The sequence below is a fragment of the Gadus morhua genome, chromosome 17, assembly GCF_902167405.1.
Source record: "Gadus morhua chromosome 17, gadMor3.0, whole genome shotgun sequence".
Classification (NCBI taxonomy): domain Eukaryota; kingdom Metazoa; phylum Chordata; class Actinopteri; order Gadiformes; family Gadidae; genus Gadus; species Gadus morhua.
The window spans coordinates 14699887-14722623 of NC_044064.1; the positions used below are offsets into that span (position 1 = coordinate 14699887).

At 47.2% G+C, this 22737-nt stretch overlaps 1 protein-coding gene across 2 annotated transcripts; it reads left to right on the forward strand.

The window, feature by feature from the left end:
• Window positions 1–643: 643 nt before the first annotated feature.
• Window positions 644–14800, forward strand: LOC115529587 (60 kDa lysophospholipase-like). 2 transcript variants are annotated; one of them, XM_030338396.1, is made up of 17 exons: window positions 644–839; window positions 1165–1282; window positions 2461–2575; window positions 2785–2910; window positions 3607–3690; window positions 4308–4434; window positions 4553–4665; window positions 7071–7256; window positions 7600–7713; window positions 7969–8085; window positions 9028–9123; window positions 11582–11745; window positions 12229–12315; window positions 12848–12947; window positions 13242–13307; window positions 13446–13496; window positions 14067–14800. In XM_030338396.1, exons 1-16 carry the CDS (start codon window positions 659–661, stop codon window positions 13464–13466), a joined length of 1815 nt encoding a protein of 604 aa, XP_030194256.1. In that variant the 5' UTR covers window positions 644–658; the 3' UTR covers window positions 13467–13496; window positions 14067–14800. The 2 variants fall into 2 exon arrangements, with proteins under 2 accessions (XP_030194256.1, XP_030194257.1); XM_030338397.1 differs by having other exon boundaries at window positions 13446–13491.
• The last annotated feature ends 7937 nt before the right edge of the window (window positions 14801–22737 follow it).

Consider the following 22737-nt stretch of genomic DNA (forward strand, 5'->3'; position numbering starts at 1 on the left):
GGCTGGCACGTATTTCGTTTATAAATATGTACACTTTATGTTGAAAGTATAGACCGTCGCGATTTCCATTGAAACGAAAGTAAAGATATAGATGCGCGGTGGATTATACACCTGCGGAGGGTTGGGTGGATTGCGTGAAAAAAGTAATACTTGGAGGGATTGGGGGCGGGTCGCGGTTGAAATAAATAAATAATAAGCAGGTTAACATATTGACCATCAAACGGCAAACTGACAAATTATATTTTTCTATAATCACCCTGCTTCTAAAATCCCAGCGCTCGTCCGCTGGTTTTCCATAAGCATTCCACTGCGCGATCATCCCTGCTGCATATGCCCTCACACATTGTTGAAATTATATGCTGGATGCTTTATTCTTTCTATGTGGCTTTTAGTTAATGATCGGGTTATAATAATACCACGTTGGCTATGTTCGCTTGCACACCGCGCGGCGGTGTGCAAGCATAGGCTGATGAGGTGTCATGCGCTGTTCGACACATGCATGCGCATTTGCCCCCCCCCCCCACCACTGAAATCATTCCGGCGCCACTGCTGGTACTTTCACAACAAGTAAAGACTCGTAGTGGGGGTTAACTCGGCCATGGTTGACAAGAATTGGGGGAAAGGAACTTTGGCCTTGACTCTCTGAAGTAACCCCGACATGGAGGACAAAGGGATGGTAGGCCTACTCCCGGAGCTGAGCTGCCGGACTGCCGCCGCGCTCCCCCCAATGGAGCAGCTCGGCGGCAGTCCGGCAGCTCAGCTCCGAGACAGATCACCCTCACTTTCTCCTCCATGTCTCCTCCTCCGGACTGCCGTATTTAGCATTATGATTACAACTGGTAGGCTACGATATAATAAATGGAGGAGTCCTACTTGAATGTGTAAACTGAGACTAAGACTTTAATCTCTTGCAGTTTTAGGTTCTGTTTTAGGGTTCGGTTCATACGATTTTTCCCAATCTGTGAATATGTAATGGAACACGAACATGTTAATAAAGTTAAAAAATAAATAAAAGTTATATTATGTTCTTAAGCATGCGCATCAAGTGCAATTTTCATTGTTACCAGCAGAGTTCACTGTCAGCCAGGTTTCTGGGCTGCTTGATTGTAACACAGCCACAAACGCATGCCTCTCAAAGACTGATTGTTTTTGTCTCACCCCCAGGCCTCAAACCGGAGCCCAATGCGTTTGTGAAGGAGTTGCGAAAGATGAATATCTTCCACGATGCAGAATATGCCAAGGAAAAGGGCTACGACCGCTATGAAAACACACTGGTCCTGCCGTAAGCCTTTCGTCCAACAAGACACCCCTTCAATATGTCATAAATATATTGCTCAGTCTCAAAGGGCTGTGTGATTAAGGGCTATACAAATAAAATAGAATTTAACAATCCTATTGTATGGGGTGCCGATTGTTAAAATTCGGTTACACTTTTGATACATTTTCAACATTTAGCTCACTTTCCTCACATTTAAGGCATTTTCCTCACATTTGAGACAGATATTCATGTAAAACAACACGTTACGTAGTTGTCAACAATATGTTCAAATGTAAAAAAAGGTTTTGTTGTTTCTGAATTTCTGCCTGAGGAAGCCTCGTAGGCTGTGTGGGAGAAATTAACCATTACTTTTATATTAACTATGAGTATTATCAGGCCTATATATATATCAGGCATAAACATTAATGCTGGAATGTAGAGAAACCACACCTGGAACCAGAGTAATGGCCTGATAAGGCCCAGGCTACTGACATCCTCCCATTTTTAGATTAACTACAGGAGATGAGCACATACGTGCTCATTATTTCCGTGCGATGTACGACCATTTTGAACATATACCAGGCCGGTCATATATTACATGCATGACAGCTCAATGATTTATCCAATTTGTTGTTTATTGATAGGGCAGGCCACAAGGCCGGCCAACCCCCCCCCCCCCCCCCACAAGCACAGACTCATATGTTAGTCCTCCATTCATCAGACAGCGTCAGTATGATAATGCACTACCCTTGTAACACCTTAAGGCTACACTGGCAGCCTTGTAACACCTGAAGGCTCCACTGGCAGCCCCACATAGACGTTTCCACTCGTTCGTCCCATGTTTTGAGAAGAGGGGGGAAATGCTACGCCCATCCACAGTTCTGACTGTGCTTGTAAATGCCTTGGGACCTCCTGCAGCTCAAGCAGAAGGGGATCTGCTGCACAGTCCATCGTTTCGTTGCATGCTTGCGTTTTTCAAACATTTCCCATCCATTCTCTTAAAACTCTCAAGTTAATCCACCATTAGGATTAACCAAATTAACGTGTGTGATCCATTACTCCTTTTGTCCATCTTTTTCCTTGTTATGCTGAATATCGGCCTTCATTGTAACTGCTGTATTCACTTCTTACTTTTAACGCCCTCCCTTTTAATCGGCTGGGTAATGTATTTGATAATTGCAAAAGTCGACGTCTTTTCACAGGTCATATAGCAAGAGCAATGGACGGGTTGTGTACACCATTCTAGAGTACGACCCCTTACTGGATTCCTCCAACATGACAACCGAGGACTGGGCGAAAATCGGGAAGGACATCGAGGTATGTAATGCCCAATTATCTGTTTCTCTGCAGCACATTAATTATCATGCCTTTTCGGGCATCACAATCAATTAAATATAAGGTGAAACATTTAAGAAGAAGGCATTGCTGGCGCGTGTTGGATAGATGTGTCTGCTCATTCACTAATCAAAAATTTCCATAGATTGGTCATCTCACCCTTTTAAACCATATTATATTTGTCTCGGTAGAAAAACTACGAGCAATACGATGGCTTTGTGATCCTCCACGGCACGGACACCATGGCGTACACGTCCTCCGCCCTGTCCTTCATGTGTGACCACCTGGGCAAGCCCGTCATCGTCACTGGCTCCCAGGTAACTCCTGCGGTCTGACGAGGTCTGGGCTGACACCACAACAGTCCCTGGATAATGCTACGGGGCCTCAGTCAAGATGGGACGGATCAGTCAAGGCTGCTGATGCAATAACGCTCTGTTATTATTTTATGACTGTGGCACCTAAATTTCCCTTTGGGAATGATTAGTAGTATATTAGTAGTCTGTCTCTCTGTCTGTAGCATCTTATCCTAGCTATCTTTGGTGTCTACAGGGAATGGGTTAACCTAACAATTGTTAGTACTTGGTGGCACTTAGTTCTATGAACATCCTTACTGTACTGGCAGTAAGGATATACTGTCGTTATCCTCATCCTCATCTTTATCCGCTTATCCGGGGTTGTGTCGTCGGGGCAGCAGCTCAAGATTTATTTATACTGTTGTTATATATATTGTTTCTCCTTCTTTTGACAAATGTACTTATTATAAGTCGCTTTGGATAAAGCGTCTGCTAAATGCCATAAATGTCAATGTCAATGTCTGTCTACTTTACTTTTGTATCGACAGGATAGTAGAGAGTGTTGAAAGAGTGAGATTGTGACATGTAGCATAAGACATTTAAACCCGGGTAACCAAGGCATACTGTCGCCCGACTGGTTTGCACATCAGTGGGGTGAGTCACCGATGCGTCCTTTTTCTAATGTAGTTATTTGATTTGAAAACATAAACTTTCTTCCAGGTGCCAATTTATGACCTGTGGAACGATGGCAGGGACAACCTGCTGGGGGCGCTGCTGCTCGCTGGTCTGTTTGACATTCCGGAGGTGAGCAATAAGAGGCTGCTACTGTTGGCTACTGCATGTAGATACTACATGTAGCTACTGTGTGTCAGTTGATTCTTCTATTAACATTTGTATGCACAACAACCAATTTGTACATTTTCATTGACGTTGCATTTTGAACGGGAACGTTCAAAATAACGTATTTTTCCCACCTTTTTATTGTCCGACCAAAAATTAGTCATTGTTGTGATTGACATTTCTTACAGTTTTATGTGGAGGGAAGGAACAAAAACTTTGTTACCATTCTCACTCAAGGAGATTGTTGGGTAAACGTTGGTGTGTTTCGCAACAGCAGGCGATTATCTCAAACAGGAAGAGGACTGTCAGGGAGTACAACAAGATACTAGGAGGACCATTAAAACTAACTGATTAAACTCCCTTTTTTACACAAAAGATTAAACAGTTGATACGTTTGATACTATTATGGCTTAATTCACTTGTCTAGTGAGTGAATGAAACTATAATAGTTTAGCTTGAACCAACGTCCTTCCCGACAGACGTTTGTTCATGGCTGCTGTCCTCATCAGAAAGATTGTACCATTAAAACCATATTCCTCTATCAAAATACATTGTTCACCTGTACGTCTCTTCCTATCAAGGTATGCCTGTACTTCCGCAACAAACTGTACAGGGGAAACCGCGTCACCAAAGTGGACGCTGGGAGTTTCGATGGCTTCGCCTCCCCTAACCTGCCCCCCCTGGCCAAGATGGACGTGGATGTAACGGGTAATGGATGAATCAATGGATGGATGGATGAATAAATGGCTGGTCATGGTGCTTCCTCACGTTTGTATTTCCAGTTGTGGTTACCGTTGCAATTTAGTGAATTCTCTGTCCCCTACAGTCCACTGGGACATGCTGTGGAGAGCCGAGACCTCCACCAAGTTCTGCGTGAGCACAAAGCTGAACTGCAACGTGGGCCTGCTGAGGCTGTTCCCTGGCATCACCACGGAAACCGTAAGTCAGCCAGGGAGGAGGGGAGACGGCAGGAGATAGCTACAAATAGGGGAGGGAGGGAGGGAGAGAGAGAGAGGGAGGGAGTGGGAGCAAGTAGGAGGGAGGGAGGGAGGGAGGGAGGGAGGGAGGGAGGGAGGGAGAGAGAGAGGGAGAGAGGGAGGGAGGGAGGGAGAGGGAGGGAGGGAGAGAGAGAGGGAGGGAGTGGGAGCAAGTAGGAGGGAGGGAGGGAGTAGAAGGGGGGAAGTAAGTAAGTTGGAGGGAGGGAGAGAGAGAGGGAGGGAGGGAGGGAGGGAGGGAGGGAGAGGGAGGGAGGGAGGGAGAGAGGGAGGGAGGGAGGGAGGGAGGGAGAGGGAGGGAGGGAGGGAGAGAGAGAGGGAGGGAGTGGGAGCAAGTAGGAGGGAGGGAGGGAGTGGGAGGTAGCAAGTAAGTAAGCTGGAGGGAGGGAGGGAGGGAGGGAGGGAGGGTAAGGGAGGGAGAAGGAGGGGGAGGTATATATACAGGGAGGGACGGGGTGTCCACAAGGAAGGGAGGAAAAACAAACTTTTCATTCATATTCAATCTTGATCTTGTCTGCAGTGCTGGCTCCATTCCATTATCTCAATACGGGTGGATTAGTCAAAATACCTTGGGCTTTTGTCTTCATTGACATCCATATGTGTCTGTCAAATACTATGTATGTGTATACTATGTGTACTGCACAGGCTTTGCTCAGTTATAGAAGGAAGCCCTCCATCTTGCCATGCGTCTGTCTTCTAAAGTACGGATAGTGGCATTGGTAATATTGGTAATAGTGGTGTCCTTTCCTCTGCAACTTCTTAACGTTGACAATTCTGAGAATAGCATTCATGTTTTACACAAATATTTGCCCTAGAAAGATTTCATTTTTTTCCTTCCCTGTAATTAGTCGCCTGACCCATGTTTGTAAACGGCCTGAGTCCCATGTTGCATTTTCACAAGGACACAGGCTTGTACGACTTCTACGGCAATTGGAAAAATAAATTGAGGGAATTATTATAGCGTTAGACTGGGATCTAACAGGCCAGATTGTGCGTGCATCTTCTTGGATTGTCGTACAGTGTATCGAGTGCAGGTGACAAGCCACGCAGTAAGACAAACACATTTGATTTAAATACCCATTTGCCATCGCAGTAGGCTTCAGATCCCTTTAGAGGCATAAATACCAGACTTTACAATGGGGAAGGGCTCCTGTGGCGAGGCGAATTAGACTGAGAGGAAACCCAGGGTTTCTCTCCCGTTACCCCCGTCGACCATCAAAAGACCTTCTCTCTCTCTGCCTCTCTCTGCCTGTCTGTCTGTCTGTCTGTCTGTCTGTCTGTCTGTCTGTCTGTCTGTCTGTCTCTCTGTCTCTCTTTCTCTCTCTCTCTCTCTCTCGCTCTCTGTCTCTCTCTCTCTGTCTCTCTCCCTCTCTCTCTCTCTCTCTCTCTCTATCTCCCACTCTCTCTCTCTCCTTTCCTCCCTCCCTCTCTCTCCTTTTCTCCCTCCTTCTCTCTGTCTCTCTCTCTCTTTCTCTCCTTTCCTCCCTCTCTCTTTCTCCTTTCCTCCCTCCCTCTCTCTCCTTTTCTCCCTCCCTCTGTCCCCCTCTGTCTCCCTCCCTCTCTCTCTCTGACTGTCTTGAGTCACATGGTTGTCGTACTCATGCTCGGCTCACTGTACCCTTGCTGTTTGCTTTGGGTTTGAAGCGCTTCCGTCTGTACGAGAGGCTTGGGGCATGGTGTATCCGCCTATCGTATCAGCAAACGGCCTTTCCTGCTGGGCTTTTTTAGTGCTGCGCACCTGTCCCACCTTATGTTCAGAGTGGCAGCATCACAAGACAACAGCAGATGTGCTTTTAGGAGAGGAGCTGGGATCACATGCATGGATGGGGTTGGGGGAGTTGAGCCCTGGGTATGGGAAGTTGTAGGTACCCAGCAGGTCTCGAGGTCGGGATGCATTTGGGATTCTGCGTCTGTGGTTCGGAGCCTTCTCTGCAGAAAGTCACTTATTCAGTGACATCTGGTGATCTCTGTAACGGGGAGCTGATGTGTCGTACAAAGGAACACGTGTGAAAACTAATCATAAATGCACTGACAAACCCAGCAGGGTAAGGGTTAGGGTTAGCTAACCCTAACCCTAACCCTAACCCTAACCCTAACCCAAACCCAGCAGGAAAGGCACAGCTGGCGGTGCATCTCCATCACCCCGACTTGTAGTTAGGTTTTCGGAGGGGGGCCCATAACATCTGGGGATCTTAGGGGCTTTTGCAGGGGACAGAGTCCAAGTGACTGACACAAAGTCCCATGTAGCCTCGACTCCTCCTCGCCTGCTCACGATATAACCCGTATGTCTGGCTGGTTCAGTGGAGTCCATGTATGGCGTGCTCTGACGCGTCTGCCCCGTGTGTGCAGGTGAGGTCGTTCCTGCAGGGCCCCATAGTGGGCGTGGTCCTGGAGACCTACGGCGCCGGGAACGCCCCCGACAACCGCCCCGACCTCCTGGCCGCGCTGAAGGAGGCCACCGACCGCGGCGTGATCATCATCAACACCACCCAGTGTCTGAAGGGCACCGTGTCCAAGATCTACGCCACGGGCGAGGTAGGAGCTAGCGCGGGCTAGCCATCAGAGAAGGGCTTCTGCTGAGTGGGTCAGTAGTAAATGGCAACAAAAGTCTGAATGAATAACCACGCAAACAAATGCTATTGGGAAAACAACCAACCAAGGGTGTGACTGATATCACATTTGAAAGTGGTTCTTCAATCTTCATTTGCTGGAATTTAAAGGCCCTGAACGAACTAAATCCTACCATCGTCCTGTGCAGTTTTTAAATGCAGTCGAAATGTCGTCAAAACTGAAATAAGAGGAATCGTTTGGAGTCCCTAAAATGGCAGACGAGGGAAATGAGCCCTTGGATGGTAGCCACCTGCCTGCCTCTCCCCAGGGCCTGTATGCAGCGGGGCTGCTGTCCGGTGGGGACATGACCCCCGAGGCGGTCCTCTCCAAGCTGTCTCACGTGTTGGCCATTGAAGGGCTGGACCTGAAGACCAAAAAGAAGGTGGGTCTTGCATTTAGATTTACATTCAGGGCATTTAGCAGACACCTCCACGCTTCTTTCCAAAGCGACTTACAATGTGTGCATTTGTTAGAAGAAGGAGAAACAATATATCGCTGTTGGTACAGTCAGGTCGTTCGTACTATTGTATCGTTGTTGGTCAGTTCTGCCACATGCCGCCGATGTAGTTGTGACCACTGCTGGCCCCACGTTTGCATGCTTATCTATGGGTTCCTGCACGTACCTCACACGGTCCAGATGATGGAAGAGAACCTGCGAGGGGAGATGAGTGCAGACCTGGGAGCCAAGCACAACCTGAGGGACAGCCGCTTCATCCAGGTCATCACCAAGTCGCTCAGCATCAGCTGCAAGAAGGTCAGTCTGAACGGAAAGATGCTTTACGTTTTAGCCCTATGTGAGATGCAGCATGTGGAAAGTTCAGTGTTTGTCAATGAGACACAAGCCTCTATCTCCATCAGACAGGGATACACTGCACACCGCAGACAATCTACTTGCAGGTAACCTTTTATAAGGACTTGGGGGCTTGGCTAATTGTAGACGGTGTCTATGTCGAGATGTGAGCCATCAGCTATGATTTTGTGTTCTGAATTTGGGCCGTTGTCAAACCATTGACGTCTGTTCTATTCCAAACGAGCAATAGATGTATATTTTGTTTTGTCCAACACAACAAAGCCTAACCAAACAAGCCCTGGATTCATAGTTTTCTCCAATAGTGCCGGCATACTCTAAAATCCACAAGTGTTTAGAGGCCACTAGGCATGCTCACAGACTTGGGAGTCTGGGGAACAGGGAGAATGTCATGCCATGGCTGCGATGATTCTGAGTGCAGAGCAACCTTTCAACAAATCGTGGGGGAAAGTGTAAGCGGGGTCGTTTTTAAATGATGGGACCGCAGCCTAAGCCTTTACCCCTGGATCCAAATGTGCTCAGTGCCGAGCTGCTAGTGTCCTTGACCGTTGGCTGAAAGGTTGATAGCAGTTGGTGTCCCTCCCCGCCCTGCTCGTGAAGAAAAGATTTGGGATAAACAGCCACTGAAGGGCCTGACTGAAGTCACATTTGATGGTGGTTCTTCAATCTTAATTGAATTGAATTCAAAGGTCCTGAACTTGCTGCATTCTAACATTGTCCTGTGCAGTTAATGAATACAGTCGATATTGAAAAAGGGGATACTACTGTGGCAGTAATCCTAGTACTCGTTTTCACTGTGTTGCAGAGATAAGATGAGAATAGGATTTGTTGATAGCTCTATCAAAAGTGACGGATAAAGCTTCACTGATTTTGAATGCCGTTCCCCAGGAGCTGGAAGCAATACGTGATGCCCTGGCCCCCCCGCTGGCCTGCGCCGCCGCCAAGATCGGAGACGTGGAGGCCCTGGAATCCATCCGGGAAATGGCAAGCAACACTGAAATAAACGCATAATAATAATGTAGCATGCCAGGTAGGGCTGCAACGATGAGTCCATCAAGCGAGAAAATTCATTAAAGGTCCCATGACATGCTATTTTATGTATTCTTTAATATAGGTATTAGTGGGCAACTAACACAGTATTCAAAGACGTTCCTGAAATTCAGCCGTGGTGCAGAGTTACAGCCACTCCGAGCCAGTCGCACATTGAGCTTCCCCCAAATGCGCTGTTTCGGTGGGCGTGTCAAGGAGGAGGGTGGGGGTGTGGCCCTGAGCAGCTTGCAGCCACGTGCGGTACCATGCGCTCTGTTTACAGTGGATGTATCGCAATGGCGGGGCGCACACAGCCTTTAGCCGTGTTCTGTAAATATTCTAGAACACACGGGAGTCCTGGAGCTCTATATCTAAATATTATCATATAGCCTACACAGATATCTATATCATATAGCCTAATATATATTATCACGGCCAAAAGCTGTGTGAGCCGATATTAGGAATCTCAAACGACCGCGTTGGGTTCTCCAACGTTCCTGGTTCTTCAACGTCCACATCAATGTGAATACACACACTGTAACGCAAGTGTTGTACACTTCCTTGTTATTTGGATAACCGTTCTGCTGTTGGTGTGATGGCGCATAACACGTCGGACTCTCGTCTCTGGTATTTCTACAACGAGACTCGTATTGGGGGGTATCTCAGCCAAAGTTGAGAATGAATTGGGGGGGAAGGAACTTTGGCTTTGACTCCCTCAAGAACATGAACCACGACATGGAGGAGAAAGGGATTGTTGGCGACGAATGTCTCCCGCTTGAGCCCCGCTGAGGGACCACCGCCGGAGGCGGAGGTGCCTAAGCGCTGCCCGGCAAAGATCCCTTTCTCCTCCTTGTCGTGGTTCATGTTCTTGACTTGAGGGAGTCAAAGCCAAAGTTCTTTCTCCCCAATTCATTCTCAACCTTGGCTGAGATAACCCCCAATACGAGTCTCGTTGTAGAAATACCAGAGACGAGAGTCCGACGTGTAGAACGGTTATCCAAATAACAAGGAATGGAACAACACTTGCGTTACAGTCCTGGAGCTCTATATCTAAATAATATCATATGATACATCGATATCTATAACATATTGTGTGCGCCTCCAGACGATATTATGAATCACAAACGACTTTGTCGGGTTCTGCGACGTCTCTGGTTCTTCCACTTACACATCAACCTGAAGTCGACTGAACCGCGCGCTGCCGGCTGCCGGCTGCCCGCTGCCGGGCGATGGTGCCTCGCGGCAACCGGCGGCATGTCGCAGTTCATGTACTTCAGCGAGTCAAACCAAAGTTCCTTTCCCCCAATTCCTTCTCAACCATGGCTCAGATAACCCCCACGACAGTCTCGTTGTGGAAATACAAGACACGTCAAAGAACCGACAAGAAACACTTGCGTTACAGTGTGTGTATTCACACACACACATGTGGCGCTCGCACGGTCGAGTCTCATTGGCGGGCCAACGTCTCTGGGCGGGCCAGGCAGAGTAAGGGGAGGAGCTGAGATTCCTCATGACGTCATGAGCACAGACATTCCAAATCAGCGCGCTTGAGCCTCCGTTTTTTCAAAGGCGAGCAGAACAGCTAGTGCTCGTTTTACACCAAACGCAAGTTTGAGCCACTGGGGGACCATAGGCAGGCTAGGGGAACTCATATTTATGATAGAAAACCTCACAAAGTGAGATTTTCATGTCATGGGACCTTTAAATCTTATTTACTTTACATCCCAACAGTAATCAATAATGCAAATGCTCTGGAAAAAAAAACTGGGAAAAGAAAGAAATGGCTGGTCTGTGGTTGTCCCAGGCCGGTCTGTCTACTTACCTACCCTGCCACCTGCACACAGTCTGCCCATGCACTCATCACGCATGACCAGAGCTTTCCACAAGGCTAGGCAGAGCTATTGCTAAAGCTAGCCAGCGAGTAGAGTAATATGTTTCAGGAGAGTCACCTCCAAATCGTCTAACCGGACTGAAATGTTATTTTTGTTGGCTTGTCAGAAAAAGCAAGCACCTTTAAGCCTTCTCTTTGTCTGTAACCTTATGATGAAATTTGCTTTGACATTTTATTGTCAAAATTATTAATCTAAAAAAGATCCTGTTGGATTCATCGACTATAAAAATTTGCTGCAGCCCTAAGGCCAAGACGTTGAACGCAGCAGCTTGACAGGTTATACAGATCTACAAGATTGATGGCTTGATATAACTTGGTCTCTCTCTCCAAAGTTGATCGCTTCTGTTACTTTGAGGGACCTGGAGGCTAAGATCGACCGTGTTTTCCTTGATTCAGCTTTTATATTGTTCCTTAATAAAATATATCTCGCCCTGAAAGCTGTTTTAACTACATCATCATCCGGTCTTCATCATTTGACCAAAACACTAACGGCAGTCGTGGTTTGTCCGGTGTCTGGACTAGGGGAGTATCCTGAGTCTGGGTGACTACGACGGACGCACCCCGCTGCACATCGCTGCGAGTGAGGGCCACCTGAAGGTGGTCCAGTACCTCCTGGAGCACGGGTCCACCATCCACGGCCGGGATCGCCACGGCGACACACCCCTGTCCAACGCAGTGCTCTTCAGGTAAGCCCCGCAATAATGTTTGTGAAGGACTGTGCTTAACTGGCTTTTAACAACCGCCTCTTTGTCATTAACTCCACGGAGGACGGGCCCGGAGGAGTTCCTCTTTGATTGTCATTGGGGAACCGAGGTCTTTAAACGTTAAACTATTAGAAAGTAATTGGGGTCATTAGTTCGATTTATAGCCGAGCCAGTTTGGGGTGTCCCCATTTTTTGTGCTTTAGTATCTGGACATGTTGGGTCTTTCTGCTGAAGTCACTGAGCCTCAGGGGAGAGCCAGTCTTTAGGGTGTCAAAGAAAAAGAGCGTATGATGGTACACGCTGTATTTGTCCCCTGTGGTTGCACCTCAACAACACGGACACCTCCCAACGAGTGCATCTTTGTTCTGTCGCAACCCCCCCATCTAATAATACTCATTTGTGCCCAATTGTTACTGATGCACAACTCCTATGTTCCCCCCTCCGCCCCTCTGTGGTCTCCTGCAGACGCAAAGACATCGTGAGACTCCTGCGGAAGGCCGGAGCCCACCTGTCCCGAGAGCAGCTGGCCGTCTCGGGCACAGAGCTGTGCAGGTGAGACACGCTCGGAGATGGTATGGGGGACAAGCGTTGACACAACCACCCCCAACCTCGTCATCACAGCTACGACCAACCCCCCCGTGTCTGAGGCCGAGCGGTAGCAGGAATGCTCCCAGGCAGCATGACTGCGGCTCTCCTCATCTCCAGCATCGCTCTCTCTCCCTGGCCCCCATGCACGCAGAGCCTGGCTCCTCCGTGTGTCCCCCACACTCGGGTCGCTGGGCCCGTCGGCTCCGTCACGGTCCGGATGCTATCCCGCTGCGTTACGACATGTCCTGTAAAACGTGCCTGTTGAAGATCTGATACAGAGCCCGCCGTGTGTCCATTACGATTGATTACCACGTCGCCAATCATGAACTACTTCCATTTCTCTGTTGTTTAGTTATTTTTAAAAGATGCATTACCTTTGCTGACGCTTACCTGCTGGTTGATATGACTGCAGCGGTTTAGATATTCAGGTTGTTCAGCGGAATGGCGGCTGTACGTCGAGGGCTACTCTGACCTCTGATCCCTTGTGTGTTTTTAGCCTAGCGGCTCACGGAGACCTGGACGGTCTGCAGATCTGGCACCTAGCCGGGGCCGATCTGAACGCCCCCGGGTACGACGGACAGTCGGCCCTTTCAGTGGTTAGTACTGGAGTCCTTTTTCGTTTCCTTTCCGCACTTATTTTATATTGTATGTCCTGGCACTTCAAAACAGTACGTAGCATCATGTCGCGTCTTATAATAGCTATATTCTTTGTATACGGAGAATGGGTTAACCTAACAATTGTTAGTGCTTGGCCCTTGGTTCTATGAACATCCTTACTGTACAGCCAGTGATGTTTGGTTTCTCTTTCTTCTTAAAAATGTACTCATGTAAGTCGCTTTGGATAAAGGCGTGGAGGTGTCAACATGACAGTAACGTGTTCCTCCTTCCAGGCCACGGGGGCTGGCAAGTTGGAGGCCGTTGCGCTGCTTAATCGCCTCCTGAGTGCCAAGGATCAGGTGAGCCGTTCTCACCACTCTCTCTCCCCCCACCACCACCCCACCACACTTTTAAGACACAACGCAAGCCAGTAAACCCACTGAACGTTAGTGTGTTTCTCTGGTCTCTCTCTCATCAACTCTTGTCTGTCTTTCCAGGACAAACTGGGTGATGAGTAGGATGATGATAATGTTGGTGACAGGGGTGAGGTAAATTATATTCACTGTCTATGTGTGTATAACCCGTGTGATTTTCCTATATCTGAATTCTGACCTCCCTTGCACGTTCATGCTCTTTGGAATCTTCCTTAAGGACTAGTGTTATTATTCCTTTTTCCCCTCCTTCTGTGTGTGAATTTTTCAGCTCAAGTTAGTCTAATTTCTGGGTATATCCCTACACTTGTGATGTGTATGGAGGGCAACGTTTCTACACTTTTGTATTGATGAATTTGAGGTCTTGGTTGACCCATTTTGCAAAAAAAAAAAGAAGCTCATAGTTAAAGGTTAAGAAGCATTATTATCATTTATCATAGCGACCATCTTGTTAATCCTACCCCACCATGCCTACTCCTGCGTGGGGCTGGATCTCCAGGAAATGCCTGCACACCTCAAACCTGTGCAACCTGCTGTCCCTGAAAGCTGTGTATCTCTGTGTGCACGTGTGCATGCGGTCAGGACAAAGCAGCCATAGTCCTCCGATCAGGCAGCCTCTGCTCCCCACCGTCCCCAACCCCCCTGCCCCCCATTCTAATCCCATCTCTTCTCGCCCTCCTCCCTCAGAGTGGGATCAAGGCCAGCGCCCCCCCGGTGGGATGCTAGACCCGGGTGGGCTCCTACGCCAGCCAGGCTCGCTCACTGCCCTTCCCAGAGCGGCGCCATCGCCTCTCCTTCCAATGTTCCAGCGAGTCCTGCCGCTTCAACGCTTTCTCGATCCCTTTGTCACGAGCGTCTCGGTACGCCACCAAACATGTGAACCTTTATTTCTGCCTGCTCTTTCCCCCAATGTTATGTGTGTGTGTTGTTATTTTTATGTTCATCTATTGTATATTCTTGTAAAGGTTGCTTTTCCACTTCTCCGTACCTACCAGGCAATCAGGGAATCTGCTGTCAATGGCTCAAAAAGATATGAGGATGAGAACTTGATAAAGAAATTGCACTTGAGATTCTTGAACCATTGTTTCCGGCCTTCTGTATGCTGTTGTCTCTGCCGCTGAACTATTTGCGCACTGTGCTGGACAAGTTGTTATATTTGCAGCGCTTCATTACCACTTTTGACCATTGCTTGTACCCAAAGCCAATGTTAAAGTAATTAATGTTTGAATGTATTCTTCTAAAGCAATCAATTAAGGTTTGTGTGAGTTTTTTTTAATTGCTGTCCAACAAAACAAAGTTTTTCAGGGTTTTGGTAAGGGTTTTGTGTCCCTGTCGTATCAATATGCTTAAATGCTGTTCCTATTTGATTCTAAATAAAATGTATGAAAAACATTTAATAAATACATCCCATTCTAAATAAATCTCCTGTAATCAATGGTGAAATGTTACGTCCACATCGAACATACTTTGATAAAGACAACCAACCCATGAAGGTAGTATTATATTTAGATATCGCTTGATCGGTACTGAATGAATCTACACATTAAAACGTATCAAGTCCCACTAAGGAAACGTGACGCAACCATCGCAGGGAGTGACGTAGACTGTCACTACTGTCAGGTAAAAGGAACGGGAAGCCTCGTTACTTTTGATCTCAACGGGTAACGAAAGGCCAATCTGTGGCATTTTCCAATGATAATCTTGCAGGTGATGGATTCAACACTCAATCTTTAGAGACTAGAGAAGTCGAGCTTGGGCTCCGTCATTTCAACAAGTTAGTACTCTTTTGGAGAAGGTTTGTCTCCAATACGAAACTGTTACAACTCTACATGTTATCAAAAGCAACTTTTATTCACCGCAGTGCAAGTAAAAGTTGACTTGTAGCACTGGCTGCAAGCAAGGTGGATGATCGATACACAAAACAGATCAGTCTTTTATCACACTTACGGGGGGGGGGGGGAGAGAGAGGGCGCTGGAGAGAGCAGGTGGGAGGAGAAGGAAGAGAGATAGGGGGAGGAGAAACTTGTAATAGCAACAATAATACTATATTATTATTAAACAATAATAATAATAATATGTCCTGCAGGAAATGCGGTGAGTGCTGTTGTAAAAAGTGAGGTTGAAAATATGTGTTAATAAAGACAGTTTAAGACGTAAAGAAATGTTAAATGGCTTAAATCAAGTGAAGGGATTTGAACAAAAGTTCAAAAGTCTAAATGGAGTAATCAATGTAAACATGCACACCATTTAAGAGAATGTATATGGAATGTAAATGGTTGGAAACAAATAAAGTGACAGTTGAATGAAAAGCGCAAAGCTGTGCTAAAGATGCAGAAATGTTTTGTCTTATTCAAGTAACATTTTCAGCACCTTAAAAGTTGTCCAGGAATCTCTCAATATCCACGCATTATCATAGAATGAGCTATAGTACGTCACTACGTTTGATGTGTGTGTTTGGGTGTGCGTGCGTGTGTAAAGTTTTTGTGTAACATTGTAATGGCTCCATGATACTCTGGAGGTCAGCGGTGAAGATGCTTTACGTGTCACTGTTCAACCCGGTATCACGCCAAGGCGTAAAATAGACACTATCCACTCGCCATAGTTCAGGGTCACGCTTTGCCTGTGTAACAGACTTCGATCGGCCTGTTACATTAATGTTCACAGGTCTTCGTGTGACTAGTTGGCCGATAATGCAGAGGAGACGTGGAATGGACCTGACAGCATTTATTCCCCTTTCCAAACTGTAACATAGGACAACAGGGTATATCACACGCGGGCAGTTGGAGATAACGCTGACATCCCCCCTTTCCAAACTGCCGAACGAGAGCACAAAATAATAGAAGACAATACTGTGATCGTATAGTGTGTACCAAGTATAATAAATGAAAATAATAAAAATACATGAATAATTATAAATTAAATACTGACAGATCTTTAAATATTATTAACACACATACCTGTAACATAGGACAACAGGGTATATCACACGCGGGCAGTTGGAGATAACGCTGACATCCCTACGACAGCATAATTAGCCCGTTAGCTCCTACTTTAATACCTTTCATTCAATTCAGATCTTATTACACTCATTTGCATATTTGCCGATCCGCGAACAGCGGAACCCATAGTAAACATTCATACACCATGAAAAATATATACTGTATGTGTCATGAAAACAATGAGACAACGGCTAAAACAAAACATTTATGATGTAGGACTCATAAATCCAACTTACCCCCTTTCCAAACTGCCGAACGAGAGGAAGTCTGGGCGTGTGCGACCCCAATTAGCGCCCCATCGGAACCAACAATAAATGACAAGTGGAACTAAATAAATAATGTACCATGTTACAGGTCAAACATTTGGGGAAATTCACTATAAATATGTAAATATTTATATATAAATATATAAACCACACTATAAAACTGTTAGATACTCCCCTCTGAACTTCACCAAATCATCACTACAAGTAAAGTGCTAAAAGACAGTCACTAGTGCCAGTACCACTGAACAAAGTATACTCCATAATATACTGCAACACATGTCACCCAACTTAAGGGAAAGTGACCATAGAGGGTTTCACAGACCCTCTACAGTGTACCCGCTACAGGAGTGCCTTATACACTACCTATATAATTCCAGAAGGATTACTGACACCCGACTTGACACAAAAAAATAAAATAAAATAAAATAAAATAAACTTTAGCACTCAGACTCTTGCTAGTGTGTCAATAGGTGTGTTTATGTAAATGTTCATGACATTAGAGCCCTAACTAAACTATGAACTGAACTATATTGTGTTGAGCATCTTGCCGTGTCAGGTTCTGAATCAGGCGATTCACCGGTTTAACAATCCTTCCCACACGGGTTCTAACTCGACTCACCCTACTACTAGGAGAACTACCAATAGAGAGCTGCACAGAGGCCTCAGATCCCTGATCTGCACTTTCACTAGCAGATACCCTGGACTCTGATAGGAAATTGCTCAGTTCACCAGTCTCCCCTGTGTTAAACTGCACAGCCAAATCCGTGTCCTGCACTTGTGAGTGCTCAGGTAACTTGTTGGAAGCAGAAGCCTCCGCCACCCAACTAGCAGTCCAGACTGGCTTGTCAAGCCCTGACCCTAAACCATGTGACTCATCTGAAGGTGAATCGTCTTGTTCATTTCCTGACTCGCATGACTCGCTTAGGATTGATTCATCAACTTCCTTGTCTATCTCGATTGGCAGGAAATTAGCCAAGAGAAGCAAGTTGCGATGAACAACCTTTTCCTGTTCATTGGAAGTGTTCCTGACTCGGTAAGTATGGCATCTGGGATCAGCAGAAACAACAACGTATGGAATGGACCCCCACTTGTCAGCAAGTTTTCTGCGTCCGCGCTCCCCCTTATTCGCCAACAAGACCCGGTCACCTTCAACAATGACGTTGCCTTTCATATTCCTGTTGTACAGTTGAACTTGACGTTCCTGGCTCGTGAGAGCATTGACTTGTGCAGTAGCTATAGCCTCTTTGAGATCTTGCCTCATCTTAGCAACATACTGATCATAGTCAGCAAGGTCACAGTCCCTTTCTGCACTCTGAAACATGACGTCAATGGGTAGACGTGGCACTCTTCCGTACATTAAATGGAAAGGCGCATACCCTGTTGACTCATGTGCAGTGCAATTATATGCAAACGTTAGGGTCTGTAACATCTGAGGCCATTTCTGTTTCGATCTTGGAGGGAGGGTTCTAATCATACTACCCAGAGTTCTGTTGAACCGCTCGACGTTGCCGTTTCCCATCGGATGGTATGCCGTGGTCCTCGATTTATTTACTCCAGCCACTTGCAACAGCTCTCGGATCAATTCACTTTCGAAATTGGCACCCTGGTCCGAGTGAATTCTTTCAGGGAACCCGTACACACAAAAATACTTGTCCCAGAGCTGATGTGCGACTTGCTTTGCTGATTGGTCACGGCAGAGATAAGCATGAGCCATTTTAGTAAAATGATCGGTGACCACTAGCACATCCACACTCTTTCCCTTACAGTCCTCTGCGGACCAGAAGTCCATACAGACCAGTTCGAGTGGGCTCGAAGTTCTAATGCTTTCCAGAGGAGCCCTGGCTTCTGGTTCAGGAGTCTTGCTGACCACACAACGTTTGCAGGTTTTCACATACTCTCTGACATCCCGTTCCATATCAGTCCAAAAGAACCTCTGCCTAGCAAGATACACTGTATTGCCCTTGATGACCTGCATCATCATGAATGCCTTGCAGCACTTGCTTGATTAACGAGGCTGCAACAACATACTGGAACCTTTTCTTTCCAGTCAAAGGATCTTTGCTCACTCTGTAGAGGAGCCCATCTAACAGCTTGAATTTGTCCCACTGTTTCAGCATTTTCAAAACCCTGCCTGTCTCATGAGCCCTTTCTCTTCTCGATGGTCGTCTACCACGAGTGACAAAAAAAAGGACCCTGGATATCACACTGTCTTGTTGCTGTTTGTCTTGTAGTTCCTTGATGGGAAATGCAGGTAAGGGACTCTGACCAGCAGGAATTAACTGCTGGACATCCTGTGCCAGCCAAGAGATGGCCCTCCCTTTCGGGCCCATCTCCCACTCAACATGACCCTCCAGCACAGCTTTTACCTCATCAGTGTCCAGCGAGTGATGTCCCAAGGTAGTGATGTGTGAGCAGCAACCGACTCCCTGCTGATTGGCACTGAATCGGAAGACTTCCTGTATGGTATTCCCCTCTATTTGCTTGGCCTCCTCAAGCAACGCTCCGTATGGTTCAGATACCAGCCTCCTGCTGACATGACTCTGAACGAAGGGCTGTCTGCTGAGGGCGTCTGCGACAATGTTTTTTCTACCAGGAATGTACTTGATACTGAAGTTGTACGGGGCCAACTTCGCTACCCATCTATGCTCACACGCGTCCAACTTCGGTTTGGTGAGTATGTATGTCAGTGGATTATTATCCGTCCAGACAGTAAACTCGTGGCCTTTCAGCCAATGACTGAATTTTTCACAGACTGCCCATTTAAGGGCCAGAAACTCAAGCCGATGTGCAGGATACTTTGTCTGGGCATGAGAGAGAGACTTACTCGCAAAAGCGATGGGCCGAGCCTTGCTTTCCCCCTCTGGCACCTGAGAAATAACTGCGCCCAGCCCGTCTAGAGACGCATCAGTTGAAAGGACAAAGGGCCGATTGAAATCTGGATGAGCTAACACCACTGATTCAAGCAAAGCTGATTTAAGTTGTTCGAACGACCTCCGATGTTCACCCGTCCAGTCGCTAGGCTTGAGTTTCTTAAAGGAAGCAATACCCTTGGTCGGTCCTTTGTTCTTCTTCGGACCTGAAGTCAACGCAAAAAGAGGCTTAGCAATACCAGAGCAGTTCTGAATGAAGCGCTGGTAGTACATCACCATCCCTAAGAAAGACTTTAGCTTCTTTGGGGATGGTGTAACACCGTCATCCCCCATCAATGCTTCCTCAGACATGGTGGCAATTGCCTGCACCTTTTCAGGGTCAGTGGAGACCCCATTCTCATCAACGAAATGGCCCAAAAACTTGACACTTCGCTGAAGGAGATGGCACTTCTTGGGTGCAAGCTTTAACTGATGTGCCCCCAACCTGCTGAACACCATCTCCAGGCGCCTCAGAGCCTCCCCCTCATCCGGCGCAAAAACCAAGAGATCATCCAAGTAGCAAAGCAGTGTCAAATAATTCTGGTCACCAAAGATGTTAGTCATAAGGCGCATAAAACTGGCTGGCGCATTACACAGACCCTGGGGCATGCGATTGAACTCATGCAGCCCCATAGGCGTGGTAAAAGCAGTCAGTTTCTTGTCTTCTTCGCACATGGGAATATTATAATACCCAGATGTTAAGTCCATAGTGCTGAAAAATGCACTGCCCCCCAGAGCAGAGAGACAATCAGCCTGATGAGGTAACGGATGAGCATCTTTGACAGTTCTGGAATTCAACCAGTGATAGTCGACACACACCCTCAAATCACCGTTCTTCTTCCATACGAGTACCAGGGGCGACGCCCACTCACTGGAAGACTTTCGGATAATTTCTTTTTCCTCCATCTCAGACAACACTTGCCTCAACTTTAGGTAGTGCCCTGGCGGAACACGCCGGTACGGGAGTCTGAATGGACGTGTGTCCGTGAGGATTCGATGGACAAACCCAGGGGCTTCACCACAGTCTAACTTGCCTCTGGAAAACACACCCTCATACTTCTGCAGCAGGTTGAATAACTCTTTCCAGTGAGGTGACACATCACACGAGTCAATGTCAATATCACCCAGTCCAATTTTCTGCAAGGCATCGCTGAACTGAGAGACAGACGGGGGTGGGAGAAGACTACCAGTGTCAGCAACACGGATGTCCTGGCTGTGCACCTGCAAATTCGTCCGAGGGGTGTGCACCCCACTCATCTCCAAGTCCTCCAAAGCAACGCATGGGAACACATCAGCCACTTTGGCATTTCGCCTCAACGTAACTGGCTTGTCGCTCGGGTTGATGATTTTGACTGGCACCCATCTGTCTCCCGACATCGTAGCCACCGCTCTCCCAACCATAATATTCTTCTTGTGGGACTGAGAACGTGGTGCATCGACCAGCACGGCACTACCCTCAGAAACAGGAGCGCTCACTGGCAACCTAGCCCACACAAGATGTTCATGACGCGGCAGCAACGTCACAGCTTGAGTCAATTTAGCCGTGCCTATAATGTCAGGAATTACTTTTCCCTTCCATCGGTTAACTCCCGATAACATGTTCAGGAAATGTTCAACCTCTGAGTCATCTGTGGATTCAGGCTTGTTCATGACACGCCAGTAACTCGGTGTTTGTTTGAGTTGACAAATCAGATGTTTTATCACATTTGAACCCAGAATCAGTTGATCATGTTGGCCTGGTACAATCAAAGTAGGTACACTCACTTCCTGTCCATAGACACTCATTTCTAACTGAAAGACACATTTCGGTGTAACTTGCATTCCTCCACATCCTACGAGCACAATGTCAGTGTTCATTTCACTACCCTGTGAGCACAAGCCAGCACTTCGTAGTTTCTGTTCGGCTTCCTCACTCATTGTACAAGCCATGGACCCACTGTCTATCAATGCGTGCAATGAGACTTGATTTTTCACAACAACATCAGTATAAAAGAGACTATCAGATTTCGCTAACTTATGTACATTCTGACATATTACCACCCTACCACTAGGGGCAGACTTGCAACTCTCTTCATAAATGGATAGCATGTCATCTTCAAGGCTGAGGGACTGACTAAACGCACCCACACTGTTCCCTCCCACATGCGGGTGATTCAGTTTCCCTGGAAGGGTACAGTAATGTTGGGCTTAGTGGACCCAGACACTGTGCACTCTCTCCTCTGATGTCCAACTGCAAAGCATGCAAGGCATCTCTTCTCTCTCATACAGTGTGATCGAGTCGAGTGAGCTTTGTCGCCACAGACACGGCATGCAGTGAATCGCACCCAGGGCCCTGGCTGCGTAGCTGCAGGTGGGCTGGCCTGGTTGGTTCTCTCTAGCACCCTCTCTAACATACATAGGACATGCTCAAATGCACCCCCCTCTGCACCCGGGGACTCGCTAGGTCCGATTGGGCTGTGCGGGCTAGGCACGCTCTGACTCACTTCCTCTTTGACGTCCGCCATAGAGAAAGCAGCAGCTGCCGCTACTTGGATTGGCCTGCCTTTCCCTGACTTTCTCTTGGACACATGCTCTCTTTGATACTCATCGATCGCTTCCTGAACTTCCATAGCAGTCCACCTGCCCACCGACTTGCCCTTAAAGACACTGGCTAGCTCAGGGTCATTGCAGTTCCTAATGAACATCATGGAAATCTCAGCACTCGTGATTACCAACTCTCTGCCCTGCATTTTCAGATGGCGGTCGGCCTGCTCTGCTGCTGTGTTCAACCGCACCCAGTAATCCACTGGATCCTCACCCATACTGGGTTGGGTGGCGTAAAAATCAGCTAAAGGTAAGCATGATGCAGGGCTCTCACTGAAGTATCGCCTGAGAATTTCATAAATCATTTCTGGATGGACCGCACTGTCAGGTGTTAAGTTACTCTTTAACCCCACCTTCACGATTTTCTTGGCCTTCCCCATTAAATGACTCAAGATCTCCTCAGGTTGATCTGAAGCAAGACAGTTCCTTTTCCTCAAATACACTTCCATTAACTCTATCCATTCCTGCACTGTACACTTATCAGAAGCTTCCCCTCTGAAAACAGCAGGTTCACGGACATCATGCTTGACGACCACGTTCACTCTGGAGAGATCCAGTGTGCTACTGCCGGGATTGTCGCCACCAACCACAGGAGAGACTG

Bases quoted from the DNA above. Each gene is read 5' to 3' on its own strand.
- LOC115529587 (XM_030338396.1), top strand. From the start codon at position 659: ATGGAGGACAAAGGGATGGTAGGCCTACTCCCGGAGCTGAGCTGCCGG. The intron at 2,576-2,784 runs GTATGTAATGCC...TTGTCTCGGTAG, and splicing joins AAATCGGGAAGGACATCGAG to AAAAACTACGAGCAATACGA. The intron at 4,666-7,070 runs GTAAGTCAGCCA...CCGTGTGTGCAG, and splicing joins CTGGCATCACCACGGAAACC to GTGAGGTCGTTCCTGCAGGG.